At 62.3% G+C, this 27,904-nt stretch overlaps 1 protein-coding gene across 4 annotated transcripts in view; it reads left to right on the forward strand.

The window, feature by feature from the left end:
- Window positions 1-27,904, forward strand: part of VAV2 (vav guanine nucleotide exchange factor 2) — a 179,879-nt gene that overhangs the window by 135,728 nt on the left and 16,247 nt on the right. For 3 of the 4 annotated variants that reach the window (XM_068980454.1, XM_068980471.1, XM_068980480.1), the window contains exons 6-18: window positions 2,476-2,574; window positions 4,294-4,362; window positions 4,952-5,052; window positions 13,025-13,124; window positions 14,005-14,100; window positions 14,896-14,964; window positions 16,279-16,365; window positions 18,883-18,968; window positions 19,667-19,799; window positions 22,396-22,505; window positions 24,433-24,534; window positions 24,901-24,989; window positions 27,714-27,730. In XM_068980454.1, coding sequence (XP_068836555.1) covers window positions 2,476-2,574; window positions 4,294-4,362; window positions 4,952-5,052; window positions 13,025-13,124; window positions 14,005-14,100; window positions 14,896-14,964; window positions 16,279-16,365; window positions 18,883-18,968; window positions 19,667-19,799; window positions 22,396-22,505; window positions 24,433-24,534; window positions 24,901-24,989; window positions 27,714-27,730 — 1,158 coding nt within the window. Of the gene's footprint in view, window positions 1-1,546; window positions 1,562-2,475; window positions 2,575-4,293; window positions 4,363-4,951; window positions 5,053-13,024; window positions 13,125-14,004; window positions 14,101-14,895; window positions 14,965-16,278; window positions 16,366-18,882; window positions 18,969-19,666; window positions 19,800-21,621; window positions 21,637-22,395; window positions 22,506-24,432; window positions 24,535-24,900; window positions 24,990-27,713; window positions 27,731-27,904 lie in introns of all 4 variants that reach the window. The other variant, XM_068980463.1, reaches the window with a different exon arrangement.

Here is a 27,904-nt window from a genome sequence, read left to right on the forward strand (position 1 = left end):
CACGTTGCCGTGGAATTCTCCCCCAGAAGGCGTGCAGGACCCCGAGTCCCTCCTGCCCGGGGAGCCTGGGGCGGAGACTCAGTGCTGACCTCAGGCAGCTGGACCCCTGCCCCGCTGTGCAGAGGCACGAGGCGCTGTGCGTTCAGTCAGCCGGCCGGGCACCTTCGCACACAGGGGTGTTCATTTCCAGCCGTCGGCAGTCACCCCTCGACGCCTGTGTGTGCAGCTGCTCAGCTGGAGAGGGGGTCCTGCTGGGGCAGGATAGGAGACGGGGACCCAGTGGGGTGGACTCCAGCCGCCTTGCACCCCCAGACTCCTGGGGGTGGGCGAGATGCCTCTTGACAACCCTAGAGGCTCTTGCTGCCATTTGCTTTCACCAAAGAAATGCAGGGAAGCAAGTTTCGGTGTTTTCCCTCAGTGTGGGGTTGAGCATTGGTGATGCCGAAACAGGACTTTCAGAGGCCTTGCCCTCTGCCGGAAGGCACCGAGACGCTGGCAGCCAGCTCACAGCCCCGACTCCAGAAGAGGTTTCTCGTTTGGCCCCTCGAGGGTCTGAAGGTGGATTTCCTTCTCCACGATCACCAGGAATCTCGCTCTAGAGAGTCAGGGGTGTGTCTGTGACCCCAGGTCTGCCCCTCCACCCAGGCAGTCCTGCTCCTGAACTTTCCAGGGAAGTGGGCTCGGGGGGTGGAAGGTCTCCCCTTCACCTCCCTGGAGCTGGTCCCAGCTGGCTCTTGAGAGACCGAATCCGCCCCTGGCCCACAGAAACCCCAGGACCCACTGCTGCCTCTGGTCCTGAAGGGACATACAGAACCCCGGGCATCTGTGGGGCTGGGGGGATGCCTGCCTGTGTCCTGGGGACAGGCTGGCGTCCCACCTGCCCAGTGATGCTTAGCTTCCCCAGGCTTGGCACTGGGCTCACACTGGTCCACCAGGCAGGGTGGGCCTCCTGCCATATGGCAGGTCCCCAGAGACAAAAGCTGGCTTTATTTCCTTCCCCATCATGTCTGGAGCTATCTGAACAGTCTGAGTGGAAGGTACAGGGGATAGTGATGTCTCTCAAGGAAGATAAAGCCAGGGCATGGCAGGTGCCATGCAGAGCCTGGCCCGGGATGGGGGAAGGTGTCACCCGCTCAGTCCCAGTCTGTCCCCTGTCCCAGCCTGACCCCATCCCAGTCTGTCCTGTATCCCAGCCTGACCCCGTCCCAGTCTCTCCCCGTCCCAGTCTGACCCCGTCCCAGTCTGACCCTGTCCCAGTCTGACCCTGTCCCAGTCTGTCCTCCCAGTCTGACCCCATCCCACTCTGTCCCCTATCCTGTCTGACCCCATCCCAGTCTGACCCCATCTCGGTCTCTCCCTGTCCCTGTCTCTCCCCATCCCAATGCTGTCCTCCCATCTCGCCGGGCTGGTGTTCGGCGGGTGGCAGGTGTGGCGTGATCCCTGGGTCTGGTGTCTGTGTCAGCGAGCTCCCTGGCCTCCCCAAGCTCGGCTTGAGTAAGAGCAAGTGCTGCTAACTATCCTTTCTGTTTCTTCCGCACGCTTTCAGATTAGATACATGCAGGTAAGTGGCCGGCAGAGGGGAGGCCCCGGCTCAGGTCTGCCAGCTCCGTCTTCCTGCACCTTCAGGAAGCCTCAGTCCTCTTTGCAACAACCTGGGACCCCTCCCCAGGGAGACACTATCGGTCTCCACATTCTTAGATGCAGTTTTAGGAGGTCGTGGACCCTGAACACCAAGTTCCCAGGCTGAGCAGGGCTTCGGGCTTTGGGAATGGGTCATGTGCCCACTTGACAGGCTGCTTTGGAGCGCTGTGGCCCCAGCCAGCCCACTCGAGGCCCTGGGGCGTTTCTTGGAAAAGAAGGATGACGTCAAGGCAGGTTTGAGTCCAAATGGCCGGTGTGTCGCCTGTCCAATATTCTCAGCCGAAAACCTAAGGAGAAGGCCTGGACCATCCACAGTCACCCCTGACAGTCATCCCCCCGCGGCTCCTTCCCCGGCCCCTGTGGCCGCGTTATCTTGCTCAGTCCTGCCCTAGAGGGCCCCCCACAGGGGCCTGTCCCAGGGACCCCTGCCGATGGGCTCTGAGCTCTGCAGAGTCGGAGACTGCTGGGTATTTGGAACATCTGGTTCTGCCAGGGATTGGCCCCTTTCTCCAAGGCACTGACAGTCTGGGACGGTGGGTCGGTGGACGTGGGTCCCCAGGGAGCTGGTCAGAGCCTCTCCCCGTGTGCACAGTGGGTGCTTTAAGCATGCGCCGCCTGCTGCGTGTGCTGGAGGGGGTGGCCAGCCTGGTGGGGACCTGCTGTCACCGTCCTCAGGGTCATGCCACGCCCCCTGCGCTGGCCTCAGGGTCCCCGTGCCCAGGAAGGAGGGGAGGAGCGTGCCGTCCCCCATCGCACCCGCTCCGTGCTTGGCGACGCCCCAGCCGAGCATGGGGCACGGCAGGGTCCTGGCTGACGTCCTGTGTCCTCCCCTAGAAAATGGGCATGACAGAGGATGACAAGAGGAACTGCTGCCTGCTGGAGATCCAGGAGACGGAGGCCAAGTACTACCGGACGCTGGAGGACATCGAGAAGGTGGGCGTGGCCGCTGGGGCCTCTCCCCAGGCAGGGGCTCAGGGCAGTGGTGGCAGGCGGGCACAGGGCCTCTCAGCTTTGTACCCCTGCCTCCCGGGAGCGTATCCCCAGGCAGGGGCTCAGGGCAGTGGTGGCAGAGGGAGGGGGACACGGGGCCTCTCAGCTTTGTACCCCTGCCCCCCCTATCCGGAGAGCACCCTCACCTGTCCTCTGGCCTCTGGCTCCACGCAGGCTGTGGCCCCACACAAGCTGTGGGCTTTGCCCTGGCCAGTTTCCTGGGAGTCCTGGGCCCCGCCTCCCACCCCTCGGCCTCAGCTCGGATCTGAGACCGTCCTGAGCTTGTTTCTGCCGCTCCTTCCAGCCTGACACTGGGCATCGTTGCTGCTTCTGCTCCTGAAATGTGCTGAGCTAGGCTCTTTATGGGTGCATCCTAGCCCAGAGCTAAACGCCTTCTGCATACGCCGTCACCCAGGCCGGGCACTGAGTGAGCTCTTTGTGAGCACTGCCTCACTGAGCGCCGTCTGCACTCAGCCAGCCCCTGTCAGCCGGGTGCGCAGCAGGGCCGGCCCGTAGGTGGCTGTGAGCGCCCCATACCTGGGGCTCTGCTGGGCCCGATGCTGGCGGTCTCTGCAGCCCCGCTGGCAGATGGTGTGATCAGTGGTGTCTCCCCACCGGCCTACCCAGTTCCTGGAGGACACAGGTGGGCTTTCTCCCCGCTTCTTGTGACCACTGGCTCCGAGCCAGTTCCCTGTCACTTGGCATCCTCACGGCAGTGCTTAGAGGCATGAAAGAACCGACATTGCTTTCAGGAGAGACCATGCCCACTTTCTTTGCAGAGTAGGGCCAAGTGTAGCCGTCCTGGGGATCCCTAGGTGGGTCCCCACTGTTCGGGACACACAGGAGCCTCCAGCCAGGAGTCCTGAGATGCCCCCGGGGACGATGGTGTTTGTAACCCTTCCCAGCCCCCCAGCTGGGTCTCAGGGGAGGAAGCAGTCCCAGAGCGGGGTGCCGCCCAGAAGGGGAGTACTGTTCAGGTGCATCCCGCGACCACAAGCACAGGGGGACAGGCTTCTGCTCATGCAGCGGCCGCAGAGAGGGCCAGGTGGCTGGGACCCTGCGGTGGGCAGGGAGGGTGGCCGGCCGTTCCCTGGGGGGCCTCCGGGGCCGGTTCCACATGTGGGCGCCTTGTCTAAAGGCTGCTCCTGTGGCGAGTGGGGCTGGAGTGCGCCTTTCTGACGACAGGCCTGGGGGGACACTCGGAGCAGAGGCCCAGGACCTGATGCCGGGAGAGACTCACGCAGTGTCTCTGTCCTCACGTGTGCCCTTGCGTGACGCCCTCACCTCCCGGGGGAGCCTCATTTTCCCCAAATGTCTGAGACAGTGACAGCAAAGCCCACCCTGGCTGCCTTGGGGTTGGAGTCCACATGCAGGGGTCCCCCCGGGGAGCTGTGCCCACCTTGGCGGGGTGGGGGTCCAGTGCTCACACTGACTCCCAGGCCAGACCCCGCCCAGCCCACACTGGGCTTGCCCCGCAGAGTGGCTCTCGGGTCTCCCCAGAAAGCCCATGCTCTCCGGGAGGCACGGAGCCTGCTGTGTGCCGGGCTGAGTGGCCGCCCCGTGGAGAGCCCGTCTGTGGACACCTGACCCTGTGAGGCCATTAGCACCCCCGCCTCCCCGCCAGCTCCAGGCCAGGGTGCAATGAAGGCTTCTCTCTTGCAGAACTACATGGCGCCCCTGAGGCTGGTGCTCAGTCCGACAGACATGGCAGCCATCTTCATCAACCTGGAGGTGAGGGCCCCGCCCCGGCTCGCTGTGTGGGGGCCACCGCCCTAACCCGCTGCGACGTCGGGCGGGCTCCAACTTGAGGGGTCTTGGAGGGCTGGACCCTAGAGGTCCTCAAGGGCCCACGAGGTTTGCTTAGCAGTGGAGGGGAGTGGTCCCCTCCCTCTCTCTGAGCACACTGAACCGCTTCACTGCCCTGTGGGGTCTGAACACGGACGCAGGGGGTGGCGGCCGCCCTTCTGCTCTGGAGTGGACACACTTCTCCGGGGCTGGGCCCCACTTCCACGGAGGAGAGACTCGACCCTCAGAGCCTGTGAGCCCCTTCACTCCCTCACCCAGTGGGTGGATCTCGAGCGTGCTGGTGGGGTCTGGCTCCAGGGCTTGCCTGGGGTTGGCCACAGTGTGTCTGGACAGGCTGGTGCGGCTGTGGCCGGCTGTAGAGCCTTGCAGCGGATCGCACCTGGGGGGGCACACCCAGCGCCCAGCCCGCGCGTGGACGTCCTTCCAGCAGCAGCCCCGAGAGGCTTGACCGGAGCCTCTGCACCTCCAGCCCCGCCCTCCGAGCCTGCTCACACGCAGTCGCTTTTCATCCCAGGAGCTGATCAAGGTGCATCACAGCTTCCTGAGGGCCATCGACGTGTCCATGATGGCGGGCGGTGGCTCGCTGGCCAAGGTCTTCCTGGACTTCAAGGAGAGGTGAGCGGACAGGGCCTCGGGGCGCCTCTGTTTCTGACCCTGCCCTCACTTGTAAACTGAGGAAACTGCCCTCCCTGCCCTCCCAGCCTGGACCGGAGGGCTAGCAGCCCCTTCACCTCTGTTCCTGGGGGTCTGGGGGGACAGGGACCCTCTTGCTGTCAGGATTCCCGCTGTGCTGTGGGCCCTCGGGGATCTGGTGCCAGGGGATTCAGGCCCTGAGCCTGGTGGGCTTGGCCTTGGAAGCTGCTGCTGTAGGAACCAGCGCCCCTGCAGGCCTGAGGGAGGGGCTTCAGGGGCTCCGGGTGCCCCGGGCGGAGGACACACGCCTGCTTCCTTGCCAGAGCGCCACACCTGGACTTCTTTATCGGTTGCTCAGGGGCAAGGATGGCTTTTGTGCCCCTCGGTGCCGTGCAGGTGACCAGAGGCCGGACCTGGACCCCAGCCACTGAAGGCAGCGGCAGCCGGCTGTGTGGAGGGGCCGAGCCCAGGAGGCTGGGCGGGGTGCAGGCAGCAGCTGTGGGCGTGGATGCGTGGCCATCCTGGCGTAAACCAGCTTCGGCCCTGAATTTGGGGAGACCGTTGTTCTGGGTCCAAGAGCACGGAGCACTGGGCCTTCCAGTGGCGCCCAGCTTCTGTCTGAGCGTCTGCAGCCTCGGGGCAAGTGTCCACGGGGCTGAGGGGGTGTAGATGCCCTCGTCAGGATGCGAGGCGGCTTCTCTCCTCCGGGTCCCGCCCAGGCGGTTGGACGGGGTTTGGATGCAGAGAGGGCCCCGGCCTCCAGCCCAGCAGCGTCACCTGCAGTCCTGTGCCCCTTATGTGCCTGACGTGACGGCCGTGGTCCAGGATCCAGGCTGTCGGGGGAGAGCGACAGCTTCAGGAATCAGTGCAGCGCCTGGTCTTTACACTGCTATCATGTGGCCTCTGAATCTGTTTCATTCTTGGCTTTAAGCCTCTGTTTTGTCACCCCAGCTGACGGAGGGGGTGCAGAGGTGGCCTTCTCTTCTTGAGAACGGCCTGCTGGAGCCTGGTTGTGGCGGGTGGGGGGGGTGGCGTGGAATTGGGATTCTGGAAGCTTCTAGCTGAGTGCAGAGGGCAGCTGTCAGGATGGCTCTGCCATCCCAGCAGAGATCTGGGCCTCTGCTTCCCTCCCTCACACCTCGGCCGCCAGCTCTCGAGGGCGAGATGCTGATGAGGACGAAGCCAGGTGATGTGGTGATGTGAAGGGGGCTCACGAGAGGCCGGCCCTATGGGGCCCGGGAGACAGCGGTTTTAGCCACTGAAACCCCAGGAGACCCACCAGGGGACGGGGCCTTGCTTTCTGTCCATCATGGAATCTTTGGAGGAGGAGCCCACAGAGTTCTGTCTTCATGGTGCTTAGACCTGGCTGCTCGTTGAAGCCATGGGAGCTCGTTAAAAATGCTGATTCCCGGGGTCTGAGGAGGGGTCCTGAGAGCTGTAGGAGGCCCCCCAGGGGCTGGTGGGGACCCTGGGTTCTTGTCACCCTCATCTGCAGGAGGCTCCCCTGCGTCGTCCGCCAGGTGACTCTCAGCTCCCTCGTAACCCTCCTGCCCAGCTGGCCACCGCAGGGCGCCTTCACCTGGGACCCCCTGAAGGTGCCTCCCCAAGCGCATCCAGCTCCGGGCAAGGCGCTGTGCCCCCCTGAGGTGGGCAAGGGTCCTCGAACCTGCTCTCTCAGGGGCCAAGAGTTGGGGGCTCCCGGGAGCCACGAGAGAGCCCCAGTGCCTGTGTAAACGCACGTGCAAGGGGAGGGGAGTGGACAGGGTTCCTCCAGGGACCAGAGGGTGTGGGCCCGCTGGCTGGCCCGGGCGAGGACGCGCAGATGGAGGCTGGGGTTCAGGCCAGCTCTGTAGCCTACCCTCTGCCCCCAGCAAGGTTCTCCTCTCACCTGGCTGCAACCCAGTGTACCAGATGAGCCCACATCACGGTGCCCCGCTGGCGCACTTGAGCTTCAGACCTGACCCTCGCCCAGATGGCGGGCACAGTGCCTCATTTGTGCCGTGCCTTGGCTGAGCGGGGGCGGCTATGGATGAAGCGGGACTCTGGGCCTGTTAACCCAGCTCAAGGGCAGGTGTGTGCCCTAGATGAATGGTGTGCCCTCCCGGAGACCCTCCTCATCCTCCGTGCCAGGCCGTAGCTGCCTGGCCCCCACGGTCCAGTTGGCCCATGAGCAAGACCCAGCACCCACATCCACGCACGACCTCGGGCTGACCCGCTCCCAGGCCTCCTTTCCTCAGGACATGATGGATGTTTCCACCTTGGAGAAAGGCAGTGAGCTGAGCGTATCCTGGTACCAAGAGCTCTGCGGACCATCACCCCCTGCAAGGCCTGGGGGACCTGGGTCCTTTTGTTGGGGCCCCTTTGTGGGAGGAGCTGGTTGTGTGTCATCAGAGTGTATTGGCCAAATTGCTGCGCCCACCCAGCGTCCGCCTTTTCTGGCACTTCCCTTCAATTTCTGAGTCAGCGATGACCCTGATGTTCACTGATGTTTGCTGACTTACCGACTCCACAGACATTTTTGTGCAGCACCTGAGCATTTATGGAGTGCCTGCTGTGTGCAGCCCCTGAGCATTAATGGAGTGCCTAGTGTGTGCAGCACCTGAGCATTTATGGAGTGCCCGCTGTGCGTGGCATTCAGACTCTGGGCCAAGGACATCGTGGTGAACAGAGCTGGCTCAGCTCTCCCTGGGAATGAGTCCACAGACAAGACTTATTATGGGCTGCACGAGAGCAGGGGGAGGGGGACGTGGGGAAGGGACTTGGAGCCGACGGTGGGGGCCCCCGAGGACCTGGGTGAGAGAGGATCAGCCCTGAGGCCGTGTGGGCAGCAGAAACTGAAGGGAAGGCCCTGGTGGGAGCTGGGAGCTCTGTTCTGGAAACTGGGAGAGGCCAGGGGAGCAGGAATGAAGCGGGTGTAGAGGCGGCTCTCTCAGGAGAAATCCCAGGTTCTGGGAGGCCAAGAGAGGGATTCAGAATTTTTTAGCTGAGGGCAGGAAAAGCCACTGAGCAACTCAAGGGACAAGATCCTGGCAGCTCATCACGGATGAAGAATGGGGTGGCATCCGAGTGTGGTGTGCAAAGTGGCAGAGGACAATCACCTCCCTCTTTCTGGAGGTTATACTCCCATTAATGTGGTGTTGCTCCTTAGACAAGGCAGATACTCCTGTTAACCACATGGGCCTAAAGAGACGTGTCCCACCCAGAGGGACAGGCTCTCAGGAGAGGTTTACATTAAAGTCAACCTGTTTGTATTTATTGCTGGGGCTGACCGAGGTGGCCCAGAGCCCAACTTCTGAGCTGGTGGCCCGGTGGGAGGGCAGGAGTCCTGGCTTCTAGAAGGGACTCCCTGTGGGGCTTTGCACAAGTGCTGCTAGGAGGGTGTCATTCAGAAAGGCAGGCCCCCCCTACCCAGGACCCCAGGGGTTTCCGTGAGCGTCTGGAGAGGGCTCCTGGGCGGCTGAGGGCCTCCGTGCCCTGTGGCTTCTGCAGGCTCCAGTGTCAGGTGGATGGTGCTGTGCCCTGACTGTGATCTCCATTCATGGGGGCAGGGTCTCTGGGGACCTCTCGTCTCAAAGCCCAAGGTTGGGTGGTCCTGCGTGGGGACGGCCCTCTCCTACCCACCTAGAGCCCCCACAGGGTTCACGTGGCTGCTCTGTCTGGAGGGCTGCCCTGGACCCTCAGCTGGAAAGGCCAGACTTCTGAGACTCTCCGCATCTCCTTCCCAGATGGGGGAGCTGAGGGCGGGAGAGGGGTGGGGCTTGGGCGTGTGGGGGTTCAGCGTGTCCTACACCCCAGGGCCTGGCCCCGGCACCCTGAGCGTTTGGGGTCGTGTGTGCTGAGGCAGAAGTGACGCAGCAAGGAACTGGGCCATCAGTGCTTCTGGGAGACGCCTGCGTGCTTCCCTTTATGGGGTTGCAACCGAACGTTCCGGGCTAGATAACACAGCCCTGGTGCAGAGCCACATGGAGCTGCTGATGAACATCAACCGCCTCAGGAAACGGAGGCCGGAAAGATGACGGCACTGGCTCAGAGGATGGCCTGGCGCTCTGGCCGTGGTCAGTGGGGACAGATGTTAGGGAGGAGGAGGCCACGTTAGAGACAAACCAGTCCATTTCCTCCCTGACAAGAGCGCCTAGTCCTCCGGGTCGCTTCTGCACTGTGACGGACGTCATATCCTGAGCAGTGTCCGGTGAGGGTGCGTCAGGCCGGGTCAGAGAAGGCCGCCTTCCCGGGGTGTCCCGGGCACTCCCGAGAGACCGTGAGCCATGAAGCCCTCCCTGCCTGCGTTGCTCTGCTTCTCCATTTCAGAGACTTTTACTCAACAGCAGTAGATTTTTATGGATTGAATGAAGGCCCATGAACTTCACTTCCTTCACCGACTTCCTCCAACAGACTCAGAACATCCTGTCAGTGTCTCTGGATTTTCAAGGAAGAGTCAAACGGCCCCCAGACTCCACAGCCCAGGGAACCTGGCCTGGGGCTGGTGATCAGACGTCATTGTGGTGTGGACGGAGGGCCAAGGGGTCAGCATGAGTGTCCCGGGGGCTGTTGCTACAAATTCCTGCAAACTCGGAGGCTTAACACATCAGAAATCTAATTCTCTCTCAGGCCTGGAGGCCAGTGTCCAAAACTGGTCTCGCTGGGCCCTGCCTCTCTGGAGGCTGCGGGGAGGGGCCTCCCTGCTGCTCCCAGCGCCCGGGGGCCCCAGATGTTGCTGGCTTGTGGCCGCAGCCCCCAGTCTGTTCTCCATGCTCGCTCGGCTTCTTTCTGTGTCTCCGGGTCCTTTTGTCTCTTATAAGGACCTTGTCCTCGGATGCGGGGCCCACTGTAGTCCGGCGTGATCTGACCACGACCCTGTGGGCTGTGATTACCTCTGCAAAGGCCCTGTTTCCAGGGTCACATCCTGAGGCCCTGGTGGACATGCCTTTGGGGACCGCTGTCCCACCCAGGACAGAGCATCTTGGCCGGTCAGCTGAGTCCCTGAGCAGACCGCCTCCCGCCTCAGTGGGGCCAGCTGCTGTCGGAGGCTGGGGGTGTGTGCAGCCACAGCTCTGCTTTGCAGTTGGGATGTGGGGGGGGGGTGGCCCTGGAGTGCTGGCTGTTGGACTCAGAAGAGGCCTCCCCACGGGCTGGGGAGACTGGGCTTGGGAGCCTCGTGGGTTCTGGGTTTGCTGTGGGATCTGGCCCGGCCACTCCCTTGCTGGTGACCTTGGGAGTCTGATCACCTCCCAGGGCCTGAATGCGTGTGTAAGTGAGCCTGAGAGCAGGCGTGCCTGAGAGCAGGCGTGGGTACGTCCCTTGGTCTTTGCTGTAAGTGGCCGTGCTCAGATTCCACTTGTCACCTGTTTACCGATGAACATGGCTGCTCACAGCCGAGTGTGTAAGGGCCGTGCCAGCCGGGGCTCCAGGCTGCATGCTGGCACGTGGGGAGGAATGAGACCCGCCCCTGGAGCTCAGAGCTGGTGGCGGGCAGGGGGGCCCAGTCACCTTTGTGGACCCCACCAGGCTGGAGGACAGGGCTGGGGAGGGGCGGGGACACAGAGCAGGAAGTGGTGGGGCAGGGTGTTGATGGATGAATAGACGTTTTCTGGCCGGGAAGGCTGCAGCTGTACTGGCTGATGTGAGGGGCGTGCGGTGAGGAGAGCAGGGCTAGGACCTGCTGCCCACACACTTCGACCGCCAGAACCTCGGGCTGAGTGAGCCGGGGGAGGGCGGAAGGCAAGGGGGCGCCCCAAGGCTGGCCGCTTGGGGGCTCTGGGCTCCAGGTGCTCAGGAGCAGGTCTGCAGGGCCGGGGAGGGAGTCGGGGCTGCTGAGGAGCAGAGGGGCCTCTGGGCCCGGCAACGTGGGCAGTGCCTGCTGGCCTGTGGGCAGGGCATTCGCTGCCCACGTAGCCTTCCCTCGATGTGGGGCGGCCCTGCCTTACGGACCAGCACAGCTTGCACAGAGATCTCTGGGTCTCCAGTCCCTGATCACTTCCAGAGATGATGGATCTTAATCAACTTTCAAGTGAAAACTCTCAGTTTAATAGCAAATCATTGGAGTAGAAAGGTTTGGGGAAGGCGGGTGCCCGTTTCCCCCACGGTTGGCAGCCTTCCTCCGGGGCAGGGAAGGGAGGGAACACAGCCTCGCGGAGAGAACTCGCGAGGAGCTGTCACGGGGAGAGACCTGTGGCTTGTCATGAAAGCAGAACAGACTCACACCAAGTGTGTGTGTTTGTGTGTGTGTGTGTGTGTGTCTCCGTGTGTCTCCGTGTGTCTCTGTGCGTGTCTCTGTGTCTGTGTGTCTCTGTGTGTGTGTCTCACTGTGTCTGTGTGTCTGTGTGTGTCTCTCTTGTCTCTCTGTGTGTGTCTGTGTGTGTGTCTCTGTGTCTGTCTCTCCATGTGTCTCTGTACGTCTGTGTCTGTGTGTCTTTCTGTGTGTGTCTCTGTGTCACTGTGTGTGTCTGTGTGTGTGTCTCTCTGTGTCTCTGTGTCTGTCTCTGTGTGTGTGTGTGTCTCTGTGTCTGTGTCTCTGTGTGTGTGTCTGTGTGTGTGTCTGTGACTCTGTGTGTCTGTGTGTGTGTCTGTATGTGTGTGTGTCTCTGTGTGTCTCTGTGTCTGTGTCTCTCTGTGTCTGTGTGTGTCTCTGTGTCTCTCTGTGTGTGTCTGTGTGTGTGTCTCTGTGTCTCTGTGTGTGTCTCTGTGTGTGTGTCTGTGTCTCTGTGTCTCTCTGTGTGTGTCTCTGTGTCTCTGTGTGTCTCTCTGTGTGTGTCTCTGTGTCTCCCTGTGTGTGTCTCTGTGTGTGTGTGTCTCTGTGTCTCTGTGTGTGTGTGTGTCTCTGTGTGTGTGTGTCTCTGTGTCTCTCTGTGTGTGTCTCTGTGTCTCTGTGTGTGTGTGTGTCTCTGTGTCTCTCTGTGTCTGTGTGTGTCTCTGTGTGTCTGTGTGTCTCTGTGTCTCTGTGTGTGTGTGTCTCTGTGTGTGTGTCTGTGTCTCTGTGTCTCTGTGCGTCTCTCTGTGTATGTTTCTGTGTCTCTGTGTGTGTGTGTCTCTGTGTCTCTCTGTGTGTGTCTCTGTGTGTGTGTGTCTCTGTATCTCTGTGTGTGTGTGTGTCTCTGTGTCTCTCTGTGTGTGTCTCTGTGTGTGTGTCTCTGTGTCTGTGTGTGTGTGTGTGTGTCTCTGTGTCTCTCTGTGTGTGTCTGTGTGTGTGTGTCTCTGTGTGTGTGTGTGTGTGTCTCTGTGTCTCTCTGTGTGTGTGTCTCTGTGTCTCTCTGTGTCTGTGTGTGTCTGTGTGTGTGTCTCTGTGTCTCTGTGTGTGTGTGTCTCTGTGTGTGTGTCTGTGTCTCTGTGTCTCTCTGTGTGTGTCTCTGTGTCTCTGTGTGTCTCTCTGTGTATGTTTCTGTGTCTCTGTGTGTGTGTGTGTGTCTCTGTGTCTCTCTGTGTGTGTCTCTCTATGTGTGTCTCTGTATCTCTGTGTGTGTGTGTGTCTCTGTGTCTCTCTGTGTGTCTCTGTGTCTCTCTGTGTGTGTCTCTCTATGTGTGTCTCTGTATCTCTGTGTGTGTGTGTGTGTCTCTGTGTCTCTCTGTGTCTCTCTGTGTGTGTCTCTGTGTCTCTGTGTGTGTGTGTGTCTCTGTGTGTGTGTCTGTGTCTCTGTGTGTCTCTCTGTGTATGTCTCTGTATCTCTGTGTGTGTGTGTGTCTCTGTGTCTCTCTGTGTGTGTCTCTGTGTCTCTGTGTGTCTCTCTGTGTATGTTTCTGTGTCTCTGTGTGTGTGTGTGTCTCTGTGTCTCTCTGTGTGTGTCTCTCTATGTGTGTCTCTGTATCTCTGTGTGTGTGTGTGTGTCTCTGTGTCTCTCTGTGTGTGTCTGTGTGTGTGTGTGTCTCTGTGTCTCTGTGTGTGTGTGTGTGTCTCTGTGTCTCTCTGTATATGTCTCTGTGTCTCTCTGTGTGTCTGTGTGTGTGTGTGCCCACCGCCCAGGCTCCTGATCTACGGGGAGTACTGCAGTCACATGGAGCATGCCCAGAACACACTGAACCAGCTCCTGGCCAGCAAGGAGGACTTCAGACAGAAAGTCGAGGTACTGGGGGCTTCCCGCCCGGGCCCGCCCATCCCTGGCCTCTTGCCCGTTTCCTGGAAAGGTGGGGACGGGGCAGTGATGTGGCATGTTCGTAGATGCTTTTGGCCGATGAGTGTCTTTCCTTTGCCTTTTGTTGGGGGTTGAGAGTGCACAGGGGAGGGCACTGACCCAGGCCCAGGCCAGCCTGGGTCCCCTGGGTGCAGCTGTGGCAGGGCCTCAGGACCAGATCTGGCTTGGCGGGGGGCCACGACTGACCCCTGGTCTGTTTGGACCCTGAGGGGCCCCAGGTGATGGATGTTTGCTGGGAGCCACGGAGTCCCCCAGCCCTGCGAGTCTCACCCCCTCGAGCCCCCGACCTGAGCTCCTCTCCAGACTCCTGCCACCTTTGGGCAGCAGGCGGTTCACAGAGACGGGGCTTCCCGGGTTGTATCTGGCTGCTCGGATGGTTTCCAGGGTGAATCCTGGTGGCATGTCCCCTTTCTCCCGCAGTGTTAGGAGGTGACATGCCCTTTGGAGAGGCCGGCTGCCCCTGTGTATCCAGGCAGCCTCTGGGAGCCCTCATTCCTGAGGTGGTCCCCCTTAGTGTGAGCTGGCTCCCCTGAGCATCTCGGGTAGACCCCAGGCCAGGGGTCGCTCAGAATCCACCTCCAGGTGGCCACTGCAGACCCCTGAGGCTGCGAGGCGCGGCAGGCCCTTTGCCTTCTGCACATACCAGGTGGGGAGGGTGTCTGAGACCCTGACCAGAGACACACTGGACACCCGGGCTGTAGTTCAGGGCTCGGGTCTGCCCTCCTCCCCAGGCTGGGGGATGGGGGTGCTGGGGTCTGGCGTCCCTGAGCAAGGATGCTCGAAACCCACTTGCTGCTCCCCCGACGCCCAGGAATGCACCCTGAAGGTCCAGGACGGGAAGTTCAAGCTGCAGGACCTGCTGGTGGTCCCCATGCAGAGGGTACTCAAATACCACCTGCTCCTCAAGGTGAGACGGGCCGGGGCGGGTCAGGGCCCACAGAGCCCAGGGTGTGCGGTGGGGCCCACAGACGGGCCAGGCTGACAGACGAACAAGCAGAGGAAACCGCCCACGCCTGCTGCCCAGAAGCTGTACAACAGGGACTTCCCTGGTGGCCGGTGGTTAAGACTGTTCACTCCCAGTGCAGGGGGCCTGGGGGTTTGGTCCCTGGTCGGGGAACTAACAGCCCACATGCCGAGAGGAGCAAGCCAAAAAAAAAACAAACTGTAAAATAAGTATCAGGAGCTCTGCAGTATTTTATACGTATCACGAGTATTTGCCAGTTAATACACCGGGAACATTACGATTCGGATCAATAAGAGAAAATGAAACGGGAGACAGGAAAGCATCCTTAGGCCAGAAATAAGAGCTCCGGGGGCTGGACTCTTAACCCAGTCCATGACCTTCCTGTAGTCATGAGAACAGGAAGCCCTTCAGGACAGACAGGCTGCTGGGGGGACGGCAGTCTCCGCGAGGTGCGGGCGAGGCTCCTCAGTGAGTCCACAGGTCCCCCCTTCTGCTCAGCTCCTGGCTTTGTGCTGTCTTAACGTCCCTGTCTTTATCCATGAGAGTTGGGGACAGCTCACCTCAAAGCCATGTGTCCCCTGGGGGTGGCCTTGCCATCGGTCTGGAGTTGGGCAGTCAGACCAGAGCCTGCGCGGGGGCCTTGTCCGGGGGCGGGGGGCTGGCTCCCTGTGCACACCTGGCGCTGGGTGGGGGGCAGGCCCAGCCCTGGGTGGTGACCGGTGCCCTCTGCCCCTCCAGGAACTTCTGAGCCATTCCACTGACCGGCCGGAGAGGCAGCAGCTCAAAGAAGCGCTGGAGGCCATGCAGGTGGGTCACCGAGGCAGGGGAGAGGCTGGGCAGACAGGGCTTTCCGGGCCGGGCTGCCGACGTGGACCGGACCTGGGCTAACAAACAACCTGCCCTCTGTGACCGGAGACGTAGACTTTCCTGGGGTGGCAGGAGACACAGGAGGGGGCAGGATGGTGGGTGAGACCCAAGGGCAGAGGGGCCGTGTGTGTGTGGGTAGGGGGTTCCCTTCTCTTCCCTAGCCTCCCCGCCGGCCCGCAGCGGCTCCCCCGGGGCTCCGCTCCTCCTCTCCTGCCTCTCTGACTGTCTGCTGCCGTCAGCAGAACCCAGGCAGCGGACTGGTTCTGGGCTGCCTGGCCCCATGGTTCCCTCTGTCCAGCCCCGTGGCAGCGGCTTCTGAAATTCCCCCCCACCCCCAGCCACGCTGCCCCTCCCCTGCCCGTTCCGTCCACGGAAGCCGCTGAGCAGCTCCGCCCTGAAAGGAGAGCCTGGCTCTGTCTCTTCCCACTCAGAGCCGGCCGCGGCTCCCGCCGCCCGCGGCTCCCGGCCCCGATGGACCCCTTTCTGGACAGGCCCCCTCGGGGGCTCCGTCCTTTCTCACCTGTGCGTTGGCTTGGGCTGAACTTGGCCCCGGTCACCGGGCCATGCCGTGTGCCTTCTCCGTCTTTACAAAGCCGTGTTCCTGGGAGGCCCGGCCCTTCACTGGCTTCCGCGCCCCGCAGCTGGGTGGTCTGTGTCAAGAGGTCCTCTGAGCGGCCTGTCCTCCTGGAGAGCCTTGCTCCAGGCCGTGGGCCACGGGGGCTGGACGGTTCACTGTCCTGCCTTCAGGTCTCGGAACCTGCCCTGCTGGCGGGCTTCCTCGTGAGGATGGGCAGGGGGCACTGGAGGGGAGCCCGAAGCCGACTCTTGCCCCCCACCCACCCACCGCCCGCCCCAGGCTCTAGGTGCCTGCCCCCTCGGCCTGCTGGAGCACGGCAGGCAGTGTCCCCTGGGGACCGCTGGGAGGCTGCAGCGCTCGGACGGCTGGGCCCAGGGCTGCCCTTGCTCCACAAGGAGCGGGCCGGCCCAAGTCTCCTTGGCTGCTCTCTTCCTCTCGGACTGAGAAGGGGGCCGAGTGACGGTAGAAAGGAGTCACTCTGGTCTACGGGGGGTTTCCCGGCCCGCCAACGGGCTGCGCCTTTCCACGCTCACTTGTCAAGTGGATGACGCTTCTCACGCCGCCTCACTTCGAGGCCCAGTCTCCTCTGGAAACAGGACAGTGCTCCGAACGTCCGGCCCTGGGACGGCACCCGGCACAGGCCTGCTAACCCCCTCCCCACCTCTGTTGTGCCCCAGGACTTGGCCATGTACATAAACGAAGTGAAACGGGACAAAGAGACCCTGAAGAAAATCAGCGAATTTCAGAGCTCTATAGAAAACTTGGTGAGTGAGCTGACTGCCCAAAGCGTGGAGATAATCGCAACCGTCTCTCTCTCTCTCTCTGTAGATGTCGATATAATTTCTAAACATTCCTCTCACAATCCTGACATTGAATAAGCGCAAGGGTGACCGCACACTGCCCGTCGGGGTCGTGGAGGCAGGTGCAGCCCTGCCCTGTGTTGCCCGCCGAGAGAGGGGAGCAGCTTCTGGAGCTGAGTCTGACCTTGAACTGCCAGGCTGTGCACCCTGGCTGGCCCGGGTGCCCTGTGGCGAAGGTGGCTGCTGGCTGAGGGGCAGGGCCTGCGGGGAAGGATGCTCGTGACTGCCCCGCCCTCCCTGCCTGGCCTGGACCAGGACTCTCTTGGGTCCAAGAGGGGGATGCGGCTTCCGGGGCGCCGTGGCTCCTCTTGGTCTGGGCCCCCTGGCCACCCCCGTCTGTGGTCCCTGGGAGGGACAATGGAGAGGGTTTAGTCACCCTGTCTGGGAGCTGCCCTGGGTTCTCCTCTCCACCTTGGCCTCTAGCAGGGTGACGCCTCGCGGGACCTGATCCCCGGGTCCGTCAGAGGCTCAGCTTCGGGCCCTGGGTGAAGCACGCTGTCCTGCAGGGAGGGGAGACGGGCCATCCCAGCAAGCAGGCCGGTGTTCCCCCCCCCGCCCCCACTGTGTCTGCAAGCGCCGGCCTCGTGCAGCCTACAGGACGTTTAGCCAGGGTTTCTCCTCTCGGCACTGCTGACGCCTAGAGCCGGCTGCTCGTGGTGGCGGCGTCTGTCCTGTGTATCATGAGATGGTGGGCTGCACCCCTGGTCTCTGTCCACTCGATGCCGGTAGCACCCTGTGCTTTGGGGACCCAAGTGATGACCACCACACACACCTCCAGATGTCGCCAGATGCCCCTGGGTGCAGAATCACCCTGGCCACAAACCACTGGTTTGCACACATTTTTACCTCCTGGTCCCTGAACTTACAGGGTCTGGGGGAGTTGCTGTCTAGGGCAGATCCCCGGGCTACCCCACCAGAGTCAGAAGAGCCCAGACGGGACTGCCCGTGCAGACACAGGGTGTGAAAACCACGATGTGTCATCCTGCAAAGAAAACAGAAGTTGCCAGACAGCGTTATGACTCGACCGATTTTTCTCTCCTGTCAGAGGGCAGAGCAGGTTAAGGCCGACCGTGCCAGGCTGTTGGCGGTGGTGCCAGTGCCTGGTGGGGCCTGGCCTGTCCGTCATCCCCTCTGAGTGTCAGATGTTTTCGGTGGATGGATGGGCACTACATTCGTCATGCAACGACTTTTAAGTTTTCACGTATGAGCAGTTCTTGCTCATTAAATAGCAAAAATTAAACCGCGGGCGAGCAGGTGTGTGGTTTTCTTAGGACCTCGTCCGAGCAGGTAAAACTAGTTAGCGCCTGTCTTCCCGCACTTTGGAGATGAGACCCGAGGTCTCTGTGTCACTGATCAGGGTGTTGGTCCCACTCTGTGTGACACCGATGCTGCACTTTTTTCTTCTTTCAAAATTTTGTTTATGTTTTGTTTTTGGCTGTGCTGGCTCTTGGTTTGCTGCACAGGCTTTCTCTGGCTGTGGCGAGTGGGGGCTGCTCTCTAGCTCAGGCGCAGGGCTTTCTCTTTGGGGTGGCTTCTCTTGCTTTGGAGCGCGGGCCCTGGGGCCTGAGGACTGCAGAAGCTGCAATTCCTGGGCTCTGAGCACAGCCTCAGTAGTTGTGGAACACGGGCTTAGTGGCTCCGAAGCATGTGGGATCTTCCCGGACCAGGGATCGAACCCTTGTCTCCTGCGTGAGCAGGTGGATTCTTTACCACTGAGCCACCAGGAAAGCCCCCACGATGCACACTCAGTCGTGCTCTGGAAGCTTCTGGAAAACAGTAAACTCTGAAAGAAGATCCTGAAAGCCTCCATCATAGCTCTGGGCGAGCTGGCCCCAGAGCACTTTGCAACATCTCTCCTTTATCTGTCGGCGTAGACAGGCACAGGGCAACCTGTCCAGAGCGGTCTCTTGTGAATCAAAGCAGAGCCAGAGGTACAAAGCAGGCGGAAAACGAACCTGAAATCCCTGCAAACCAGAGAGAGGGTTTGGACTCGGAGGCTCTTCCTGTGGCAAATGAGCCACAGCAGGACCCGCGCGCCCCGCCCGCCCTCCTCCTGATAAGCGCTGTCTGTTCTCTTTTTGATCCGGTTTCTCCGGGTCGGGCGTCTGGCTTTCCCCATTAGGTTTCCACCCGGGCTCCACACAACAGTGGCCTGTTACCATGAGCCCCCCATCAATCGCCCTTTGTTGTGCAGAACTGGGGGGAGTCCAGAGTAGGGGCTTCAGGCCCGGTTCCTCCCCACCCTCCCCTCCCCGCTCCGTCCTCAGCAGCAGCCGGGAACCGCAGGGCTGGTCTCCCACGGCCCCCGCCTTTGGTTTCCATGGGAAGCGGCCGCCCCGAGCACGTGCCCACCTGCGTTTCTCTCCACGTAGGGAACATGCTCTGGCTCCCGGGCTCACGGCCTTCTCCTTTCTTTCCCAGCAAGTGAAACTGGAGGAATTCGGGAGACCGAAGATCGATGGGGAGCTGAAGGTCCGGTCCATAGTCAACCACACCAAGCAAGACAGGTGAGCAGAGCGGGCCCCGGGCCGGCGCACCCCGAGTCAGACGCCCCGCCCCAGGGGCACCCCACACCCTCGCAGGTGGGGAAACAGCTTTTCCTGTGAATTCAGCTTCGGGTTGCTTCCTTCCTTCTCTGAGAGAGACAGCCAGTGGCTGCCCTGCCCGTGGCTGGCATTGCATGGGGTTGGGGGCCAGCCGGAGGCTCCTAGGGGTGGCTGTGTGAGTTCTCTGCCAAATGGACGGTCAGGAGTGCCGGGCGGGACACAGGAAAGCCCCCAGTGAGTTGGCGCAGCCCTAGTGTGTTCAGCCTTCCGCTCACACCTGTCATGTCCCAGGCCTGGGACCGTGGCCGAGGTCACAGCAGATATGAGCCCTGCCCGCTCAGGGCTCCCAAGTCCGGTGGGCAATGCACATGTCAGTGGAAGTGACCGTCAGAGGCCAGTGCTGCGAGGAAGGCCAGCTCAAGGGGCAGAGGAGCCCATAAGCACCTCGGGCCTCCGGGCAGGAGCCTAGGTGGGCTTCCTGGAGGAGGTGTATCTGGGCAGCTGCGGCCTGGCTGAGGGGTCAGAGTTAGCCAGGGGGGTGGGCTCAGGCTCGGGGAGGGAACAGCCCTCCCGCCGCCCACCCAGGCGCCCGTGGCTGTCGCGTGGCCTCAGAGCCCAGCCAGCTGAGCTGACGGGCCCCGGGCCACGCTGCCGGACAGGTACTTGTTCCTGTTTGACAAGGTGGTCATCGTCTGCAAGAGGAGGGGCTACAGCTACGAGCTGAAGGAGATCATAGAGCTGCTCTTCCACAAGATGACCGACGACCCCATGAACAACAAGGACGTCAAGAAGGTGGGCCCCGCTGGGGCTGGGCCCGGGGCAGGCGCTGACCCCACTGAGGGAGGCGTCGTGGGGTGGCCAGACAAAGGGTGGTTGGTGGGCGGGCCGGCCTCTAGCCGCTCTGTCAGGCCCAGCACCTCCCTGGCCTCTCGTCTGAGTCTTTTCCTGGGGTTGGGGCGGGGGCCCCAAATCCACATCCCAGCTCCCCAGTGAGGATGCTGAGTGGGGGCCCTGCCTGAGGCCTCTGGTAGAGTCCAGCCTTAAACATTGGCAGCCTGGCTCCAGCCCCTGTGCCCTTGCAGCAAGAGACACTGCTCCCTCCCCATCTCTCCCACTTTGGACGAAAGCGCTGGATGGGTCTTCCTGTGGCTTGTCAGACTCTGATGTCCAGACGGGGCTGTGGGCTGGTACGGGAAGCGCCATGACTGATGGAGGCGGGGCCATGACTGCTGGGGGAGGGACCATAAGGGATGAAGGCGGGGCCATGACTGATGAGGGCGGAGCCATGACTGATGAGGGAATGGCCACGACTGCTGGGGGAGGGGCCATGACTGCTGGGGGAGGGGCCATGACTGATGGAGGGGGGCCTTGACTGAAGAAGGGGGGCATGACTGATGAACAGAGACCATGACTGATAAAGGCGGGGCCATGACTGATGAAGGCAGAGCCATGACCGCTGGGGGAGGGGCCATGACTTGTTAAGGCGGGGCCATGACTGATGAGGGAGGGGCCATGACTGCTGGGGGAGGGGCCAAGACGGGTGAAGGAGGGGCCATGACTGATGAGGGAGGGGCCATGACTGAAGAAGGGGGACTTGACTGATGAACAGAGACCATGACTGATGAAGGCGGGGCCATGACCGCTGGGGGAGGGGCCATGACTGATGGAGGCGGGGCCTTGACTGAAGAAGGGGGGCATGACTGATGAACAGAGACCATGACTGATGAAGGAGGGGCCATGACCGCTGGGGGAGGGGCCATGACTGATGCAGGCGGGGCCATGACTGATGAGGGAGGGGCCATAAGGGATGAAGGCGGGGCCATGAGGGTTGAAGGTGGGGCCATGACTGATAAGGGAGGGGCCATGACTGCTGGGGGAGGGACCATAAGGGATGAAGGCGGGGCCATGACTGATGAGGGAGGAGCCATGACTGATGAGGGAATGGCCACGACTGCTGGGGGAGGGGCCATGACTGCTGGGGGAGGGGCCATGGCTGATGGAGGGGGGCCTTGACTGAAGAAGGGGGGCATGACTGATGAACAGAGACCATGACTGATAAAGGCGGAGCCATGACTGATAAAGGCGGAGCCATGACTGATGAAGGCAGAGCCATGACCGCTGGGGGAGGGGCCATGACTTTTAAGGCGGGGCCATGACTGATGAGGGAGGGGCCATGACCGCTTGGGGAGAGGCCATGACTGATGAAGGTGGGGCCATGACTGAGGGAGAGGGGCTGTGACTGCTGGGGATGGGGCCATGACTCCTGTCTGGGCTGCTCTGCCGAAGCTTCTGCTGAGCACCTAGCAGCTGCAGCCCTGGGCTGGGTTGGGGGGGCGGGGGCGTGCAGGGAACCAAAGTGCTGAAGAGCCTGGGCTCTCGAGCTTACAGGTAGAAAGCAGTAGCTCCTCCCAGGCTCAGGGCTGAGGCTGCAGCCCACTACCCGCCCTGAGTGCAGCCCGTCACCTTCCCCTCTGGGAGGAGGACCTTGCCCTGGCTGTCCCGTCCGGCACTTGGTGTGGGCTGTGTCCTGAGCTGTGGTCACCGACGCGGGGCTGGGCCAGGCTCCTCGATGACCTCATCTCCCCTTTTCCTCTCCTTTCCTCATGCTGCCTAGTCTCACGGGAAGATGGTAAGCCCCTGGCGCCCTGCTGCTCACCGCCTTCGTCTCTGGGCCTGGTGCTGACAGTTCTTCCCTGAGCCAGGAGGGGGGCCTGGGGGCTCCAGGGGTGGGGTCTGAGGACTCTGGGTGGATCTGGGGGCTCCGGGTGGGCCTGAGCCAGGCAAGCTCATGGCATTCTCCTCGGCCTCGCCTCGGCCTCTGGCTTATGAGACGACGCGTGTTGGTGATCAGAGAGCTATCTGCAGCTGTGGATGTGAACTGACGCCCCCCCGCCCCCCGCAATCCGGTCCCTGGAGGTTGAGGACGGGGTGCTTTCAGAGCTGGGGGGTTTTGTCTCCTCTCTGCCATCTTCTCTTTCTTCTTTCCGTCGTGCCCTCTTTTCATCTCCCCCTCTAGCTTTTCTGACACAAACGGGCTCATATTTTCCAAACGCTTCTTCCTGGCTCCCTCCGGAGGCCCCGAGTGCTGGGCCGGCCCGGTGGTGGCCGCGGGCTGGGCAGGCTGGGCGGGCTTTGCTCCCGTGGCCCGTGGCCGCCTCTGCCATTTTCAGTTTGTTTTCTGTTGTTCTGCTTCCGACCAGTGAGCTTTTCTGGTATCTCACTCAGGGAGTGAGGTGGGTGGGCCGCCATCCTGGAGGGGCCCCGGGACATCTCGTTAGAGGGCATGTACACGTAAGCCTGCGCATGCCAGCGCGTGCGCATGCGCAGCCCGGCGCGAACGTGCCTGCATGCCCACGCCTGTTTCGAGCGTGCTCCCGTCTCCCCGCAGTGGTCCTATGGCTTCTATCTCATTCACCTGCAAGGCAAGCAAGGCTTCCAGTTTTTCTGCAAGACAGAGGACATGAAGAGGAAGTGGATGGAGCAGTTTGAGATGGCCATGTGAGTGTGCCACGGCAGGGTGTGCGGGAGGCCGGCCCCTCATGGGCTTCTCAGACGAGAGGTCCTTCAAGTGACCGGAGGCTCAGCCTGTGTCCGTCGCCCTGGGTGAAGCCAGTCCCCTCCCCCAGGTGGCATTCTTGATCCTTAATCTACCAGCAGCCAGAGGGCCCGTCCCCCAGAGCCGAGCCTCCCACACCTGTCTGGCTGGGCAGCGAGTGGCCAGGAACGGCCGTGATGCCAGAAGGACTCATGGTGACCTGGGTCCCTGGGGCCTTCCAGGCTGCGGATGGTCACCTTTGAGGAAAGCCCCAGAACCGTCTGTCTGTGAAATCCAGGAGCCCCAGTTGTCCCACAGAGAAAGCTGGTCACGGGGGTCCCCAGCCACATCAGACCTTGAGCCCTGGGGTGCCGGGCCTGGGGCCTCCGGGCAGGTGCACTTGCCTCCCCTCCTGGTGGAAGGGCGATGCTGGTTCTGGGGTTATTGGGAGGCTCAAACAGGGTCCCACGTGGGGCATGTCAGAGGAGGTGGCAGCCGGGCGGTGAGCCCCGCGGCTTCCAGGGGCTGTAATTTTCTACCCATAATCTATTGTGAAAAACTTCAAGTATTTATCCAAAAACGTCGTGGTAAATGCTCTGGCTCCTGCGCTCACACCTTGAGCTGCTCTCTCACATGCTGTCCCCCTGCCCCCTCTCCTCCCTGTCCTGGAGTCGCCTCCCCCCCTGCACACTGTCCTGGAGCCGCCTTCCTCCCCGCCCTGTCCTGGAGCCCCCTGCCCACCCCCCACCCTGTCCTGGAGCCCCCTGCCCCCCACCCCCGCTCCCCTGTCCTGGAGCCCCGTGCTCCCCCTCCCTCTCACCGCCCTGTCCAGGAGCCCCCTGCCCACCCTCCACCCTGTCCTGGAGCCCCCTGCCCCGCCCCCCCGCCCTGTCCTGGAGCCCCCTGCCCCGCCCCCCCGCCCTGTCCTGGAGCCCCCTGCCCCGCCCCCCCGCCCTGTCCTGGAGCCCCCTGCCCCGTCCCCCCGCCCTGTCCTGGAGCCCCCTGCCCCGCCCCCCCGCCCTGTCCTGGAGCCCCCTGCCCTGTCCTGGAGCCCCCTGCCCCGCCCCCCCGCCCTGTCCTGGAGCCCCCTGCCCCGCCCCCCCGCCCTGTCCTGGAGCCCCCTGCCCCGCCCCCCCGCCCTGTCCTGGAGCCCCCTGCCCCGCCCCCCCGCCCTGTCCTGGAGCCCCCTGCCCCGCCCCCCCGCCCTGTCCTGGAGCCCCCTGCCCCGCCCCCCCGCCCTGTCCTGGAGCCCCCTGCCCCGCCCCCCCGCCCTGTCCTGGAGCCCCCTGCCCCGCCCCCCCGCCCTGTCCTGGAGCCCCCTGCCCCGCCCCCCCGCCCTGTCCTGGAGCCCCCTGCCCCGCCCCCCCGCCCTGTCCTGGAGCCCCCTGCCCCGCCCCCCCGCCCTGTCCTGGAGCCCCCTGTCCTGGAGCCCTCTGCCCCGCCCCCCCGCCCTGTCCTGGAGCCCCCTGCCCTGCCCCCCCACCCTGTCCTGGAGCATCTGCTGGTGGACTCGCTCTGGTGAATCACAGACATGGGTGCAGCCCCCGCGACATTTGAGGGGACCCACTGTGAGCTCGTGATTCATTTATATTTTTCCATCTCGGGCTCGCACTCAGGGACATCCTTAGCGGGTTTGCTGAGTCGTGACGAGGGGTTGCCCCGGCCCACACCCAAGCCCTGTCCAGACAGCCCTTCACTGTCACCCTCAGAAACTTCTCGAAAGCCTCCGCTTGGATCCCCACTCTCCCCGGGGCGTCAGGGTCCCCGGGTTGGCCCGGGAGTTCTGGCAGCGCCGGCTCTGCATCCTGGCCTCCTGACCCCTGGCTGCGTCCTGAGCCCGGCTGATTCCGGGGCTCCCGCATCAGTGGGGCTCGCTCTCCCTCCCGCCAGGTCAAACATCAAGCCCGACAAGGCCAACGCCAACCACCACAGCTTCCAGATGTACACGTTCGACAAGACCACCAACTGCAAAGCCTGCCGTATGTTCCTCAGGTGAGGGCCCTGCCCTGCCCACTCCCGGCCCCCGAGGGCGCCTGGGGCTGCCCCGTCCTGCATTCTCAGAGCCGAGCGCCCCTAGGCCAGCGCTGCGCTGGGCCCCAAAGAGCCAGGGGAGCGGCCCGTCTTTGTGGGCCCGGCCGGCCCTTGGTGCTTGGGATCCAGCGGGGAGGGGAGGCAGTTGTCCCAGGGGGCCCGTCACAGGAGCTGCAGAGCCAGGCCGATCGTCCAAGGGGAGGGCCGGCACCAGGCTGTGCGTTCAGGAGGGGGGCTGGGGGCTCTGGGGCTGGGCTGGCTGCTCGCGAGGAGCGGAAGGCCAGGCGGGCCGGAGCTCACCTCACCCCCCGCCCTCTCCTGGCACAGGGGTACTTTCTACCAGGGCTACCTCTGCACCAAATGTGGCGTCGGGGCGCACAAGGAGTGTCTGGAGGTGACCCCTCCTTGCAAGATCAGTGAGTACCGACCCCGCCCCGAGCCCCGGGGGCCGGCCCATCCCTCACAGCCGCCCCTCTTCTCCTTTCCTGCGGTGGCGGCCCCACAAGACAGGGACCGGATGAGCAAGCCGAGGCTCAGGGTCGGGGCATCTGCCCCTGGGCACACAGACCCAGCCTGAGAGCGGGCGGGGGCACCACAGCCAAGCCCTCCTCCTAACCGCCCTCTCGCTGGCTTTTCTCTGCCTCTTCAATGCCTTCAACGCCTTCTGCCTTTTCTCTGCCACACAGCAGTTAAGACCCTAGACCCCTACCCGGCCCAAGGCGCAGAACATCCTTGGCAGTTCGTGGAGGTTTCCCTTCACAGAGGAACACCTCGGCCCCTGGGTCCCCTGCATGCCCAGCATTTATTACACAAGGCTCCCCTTGGCCCCGAGCCCATTTGTCAGATGGGAAGGCTGAGGCTCCTCTGAATCATCTTGGTTTGGGGGATGAGCTGGGGGAGTGCCCAGCCTAGAGCTGCTGGATGGCAGCCGGAAGCCTCAGACGGTTCCGAAAGATTGCAGCCGCCGCAGTCAGGGCTGGCTGCCCGTGGCACAGCACAGGCATGGGCCTGTGCTGAGTGTCAGCACCGCTTGCCGTGCTTCACGTGGCCCCAGCCGACCCCGCGGCCCTGTGAGATGGGGCGGCTAAGCTGCCATCCACGCCTGGGGTACCTGTGCTCAGAGAGGCCTGACACGCTCCAGGTAGATGGGAGGACTTGCCAGGCCTGCTGATCACCCAAAATACCAGCACCCAGAGCTGGAGAGTTTCTGTCAGTTCTTCACTTCCTGCGGCTGCTGGCCCAGTGCCCTGACCCGGGAGGAGGGTCCGACAGGTCAGCCTGGACCCCCTCATCCCAACTGAGCCCGCTGCCGCCCATTGTGGCCCAGCGGAGCTGCTCTGCTCCCAGCTGGAGGAAGCCGCCGGCCCCCCTGGCCCCAGAGAAGGAAGCTTTTCATTTTTGCCTGTGGATACCGCCCTCTGGTGGCCGCGTGTCCTTCATGTCAAGAGACCGGACGGTTCATTTCTTTTGACTTTTTTTTTTTTTTTTTTCTGGTCTTGAAAGTAACGTATTTATTTGTCAGAAATAATAGAGGGGCAAAAAAAAAAGAAGAAGAAATGAAATAAAGAAGAAAATAATTATCTCTTATGAGTGTATTAAGAAATAATCAAAGGTGGTATTTGGCGTATTCCCTGACTCGTTTTCTAAGTTCTAAATAATCTTTCTGTGTCTCCTTGCCCTCTGATTGTCAAATACCCACTTTCCATACAAAATGAGGCGGAAAGTAAAGGGGATAAAAGCAACTCGTGATCACACCAGGCAAAACCAGCCGCTGATGGCCGTCACACGCCTTCTTCCTTTTTTTGCGGTCCCCCATTCCCATCCTTTTTAGGTTTGTGTGTTTTTCATATGTACAGCTGGGGACTTCCCGGGTGGCGCTAGTGTAAAGAATCCGCCTGCCAGTGCAGGAGACGTAAGAGACACGGGTTTGACCCCTGGGTTGAGAAGATCCCCTGGAGGAGGAGGCCAAGGCAACCTACTCCAGTATTCTTGCCTGGAAAACCCCATGGACAGAGGAGCCTGGCGGGCTAGTCCACGGGGTTGCGCAGAGTCGGACACGACCGAAGTGACTTAGCACACACACGTACAGCTGAGGCCTCCCCGGAGAGGCCATGGTGTGTCTTCCGCAAGCTGACATTGTCAGCATCCTCTCCGTGACTCTGAGAGCCCTGGTGGGCGCCGGGCTTCGTTTTGAGAGGTCGTGGTCCCTCCAAGGGCAGGTGCATGACCCCCTCTCTTGTCTCTCTGCCCTGCCGCAGCCCCGCCTGGCTTTTTCTCCTCGGCACAGTCCAGGCTGCTTCCTTTCCTCCCACGTGTTTATCGTTCCTCTCCGGGCCAGGCAGGTTTACCTTCTGCTGCCCCCGGGGCCAGGATGTCCCAGGGAGATGCTGGCGCCTCCCAGGGCACCTCTCCCCAGGAAGCCTCCCCTGGGGGTACCAGCTGCCTGGCCACCCGGTGCCTGACGCCCCTAACCTCTGCTCTTCAGGGTCGGATTCCTGCATCTGCCCAAGGCAGGCTGCGATCGTGAGTGTGAGGTGGTGTTGAAGGCCCTTCAGCCACACGTCAGCCGCTGTGGCGCTTGCTTTGTCCAGCGGTGGAGTTGGCCGCCTGGCTGGTTGGATGGCTGGGGCCCAGCCCAGTGCTGTGTCCTCCCCTAGGGTCACCCCAGGGCAGGCGGAAAGAATCTCTAGAATGTTCTCCTTCCATCTGACAAGCTGGCGTGCCCCGTGTGCAAGGGCGGGTGGGCTGACAGGGTAGCTCGTCTCCTCCGCCTCCTGTCCCTGGCCCGTGGCAGGTGTCACTGGTCAGCTGGGGCTCTCTCCCCTCTGGGCCGGGGTTCTGCCCAGTGGCTGGGGAGCTGCCGCCAGGGAGCAGCCTTGGTTCGTGCAGGAAACCTGTTGGCCATGGGGGCTTCTCCCTTGGGCCCCCTGTAACCAGAGCTCAGGGTTTGTCGTTAGAAGTAACAGGGATTTTCACGGTCACCAGCCGTGTGTGTCCATAATCCTTGTCTGAGCCCACGGGCCTTGATGTGCCCCTCCTGGCGCACTTGGGCACCCCCAGCGGCTCTTGTCATGAGGCAACAGCCCCCGGTCCACAGTGCTGGCCCCTTGCCCTCTGACCCCCGTGTGCTTCCGTTTCAGGTTCTCCTGCAGACCCGGTGAGTCCGCCAAACCGTGCCCTTCCCGCTGCCCTGCACCACACGCCACGCTGTGCCCGGAGCCAGAAAGACCCAAGCATTCCAGCCCTCAGGCTCGTGGGGCCAGGCTGGCTCGCAGAGCCCCCGCTGCCCACGAGGGCCCTTTGTTTTCTGTTGTGGTCACCACACAGAAAC

Source organism: Capricornis sumatraensis, chromosome 1 (genome assembly GCF_032405125.1).
Source record: "Capricornis sumatraensis isolate serow.1 chromosome 1, serow.2, whole genome shotgun sequence".
Taxonomy (NCBI): domain Eukaryota; kingdom Metazoa; phylum Chordata; class Mammalia; order Artiodactyla; family Bovidae; genus Capricornis; species Capricornis sumatraensis.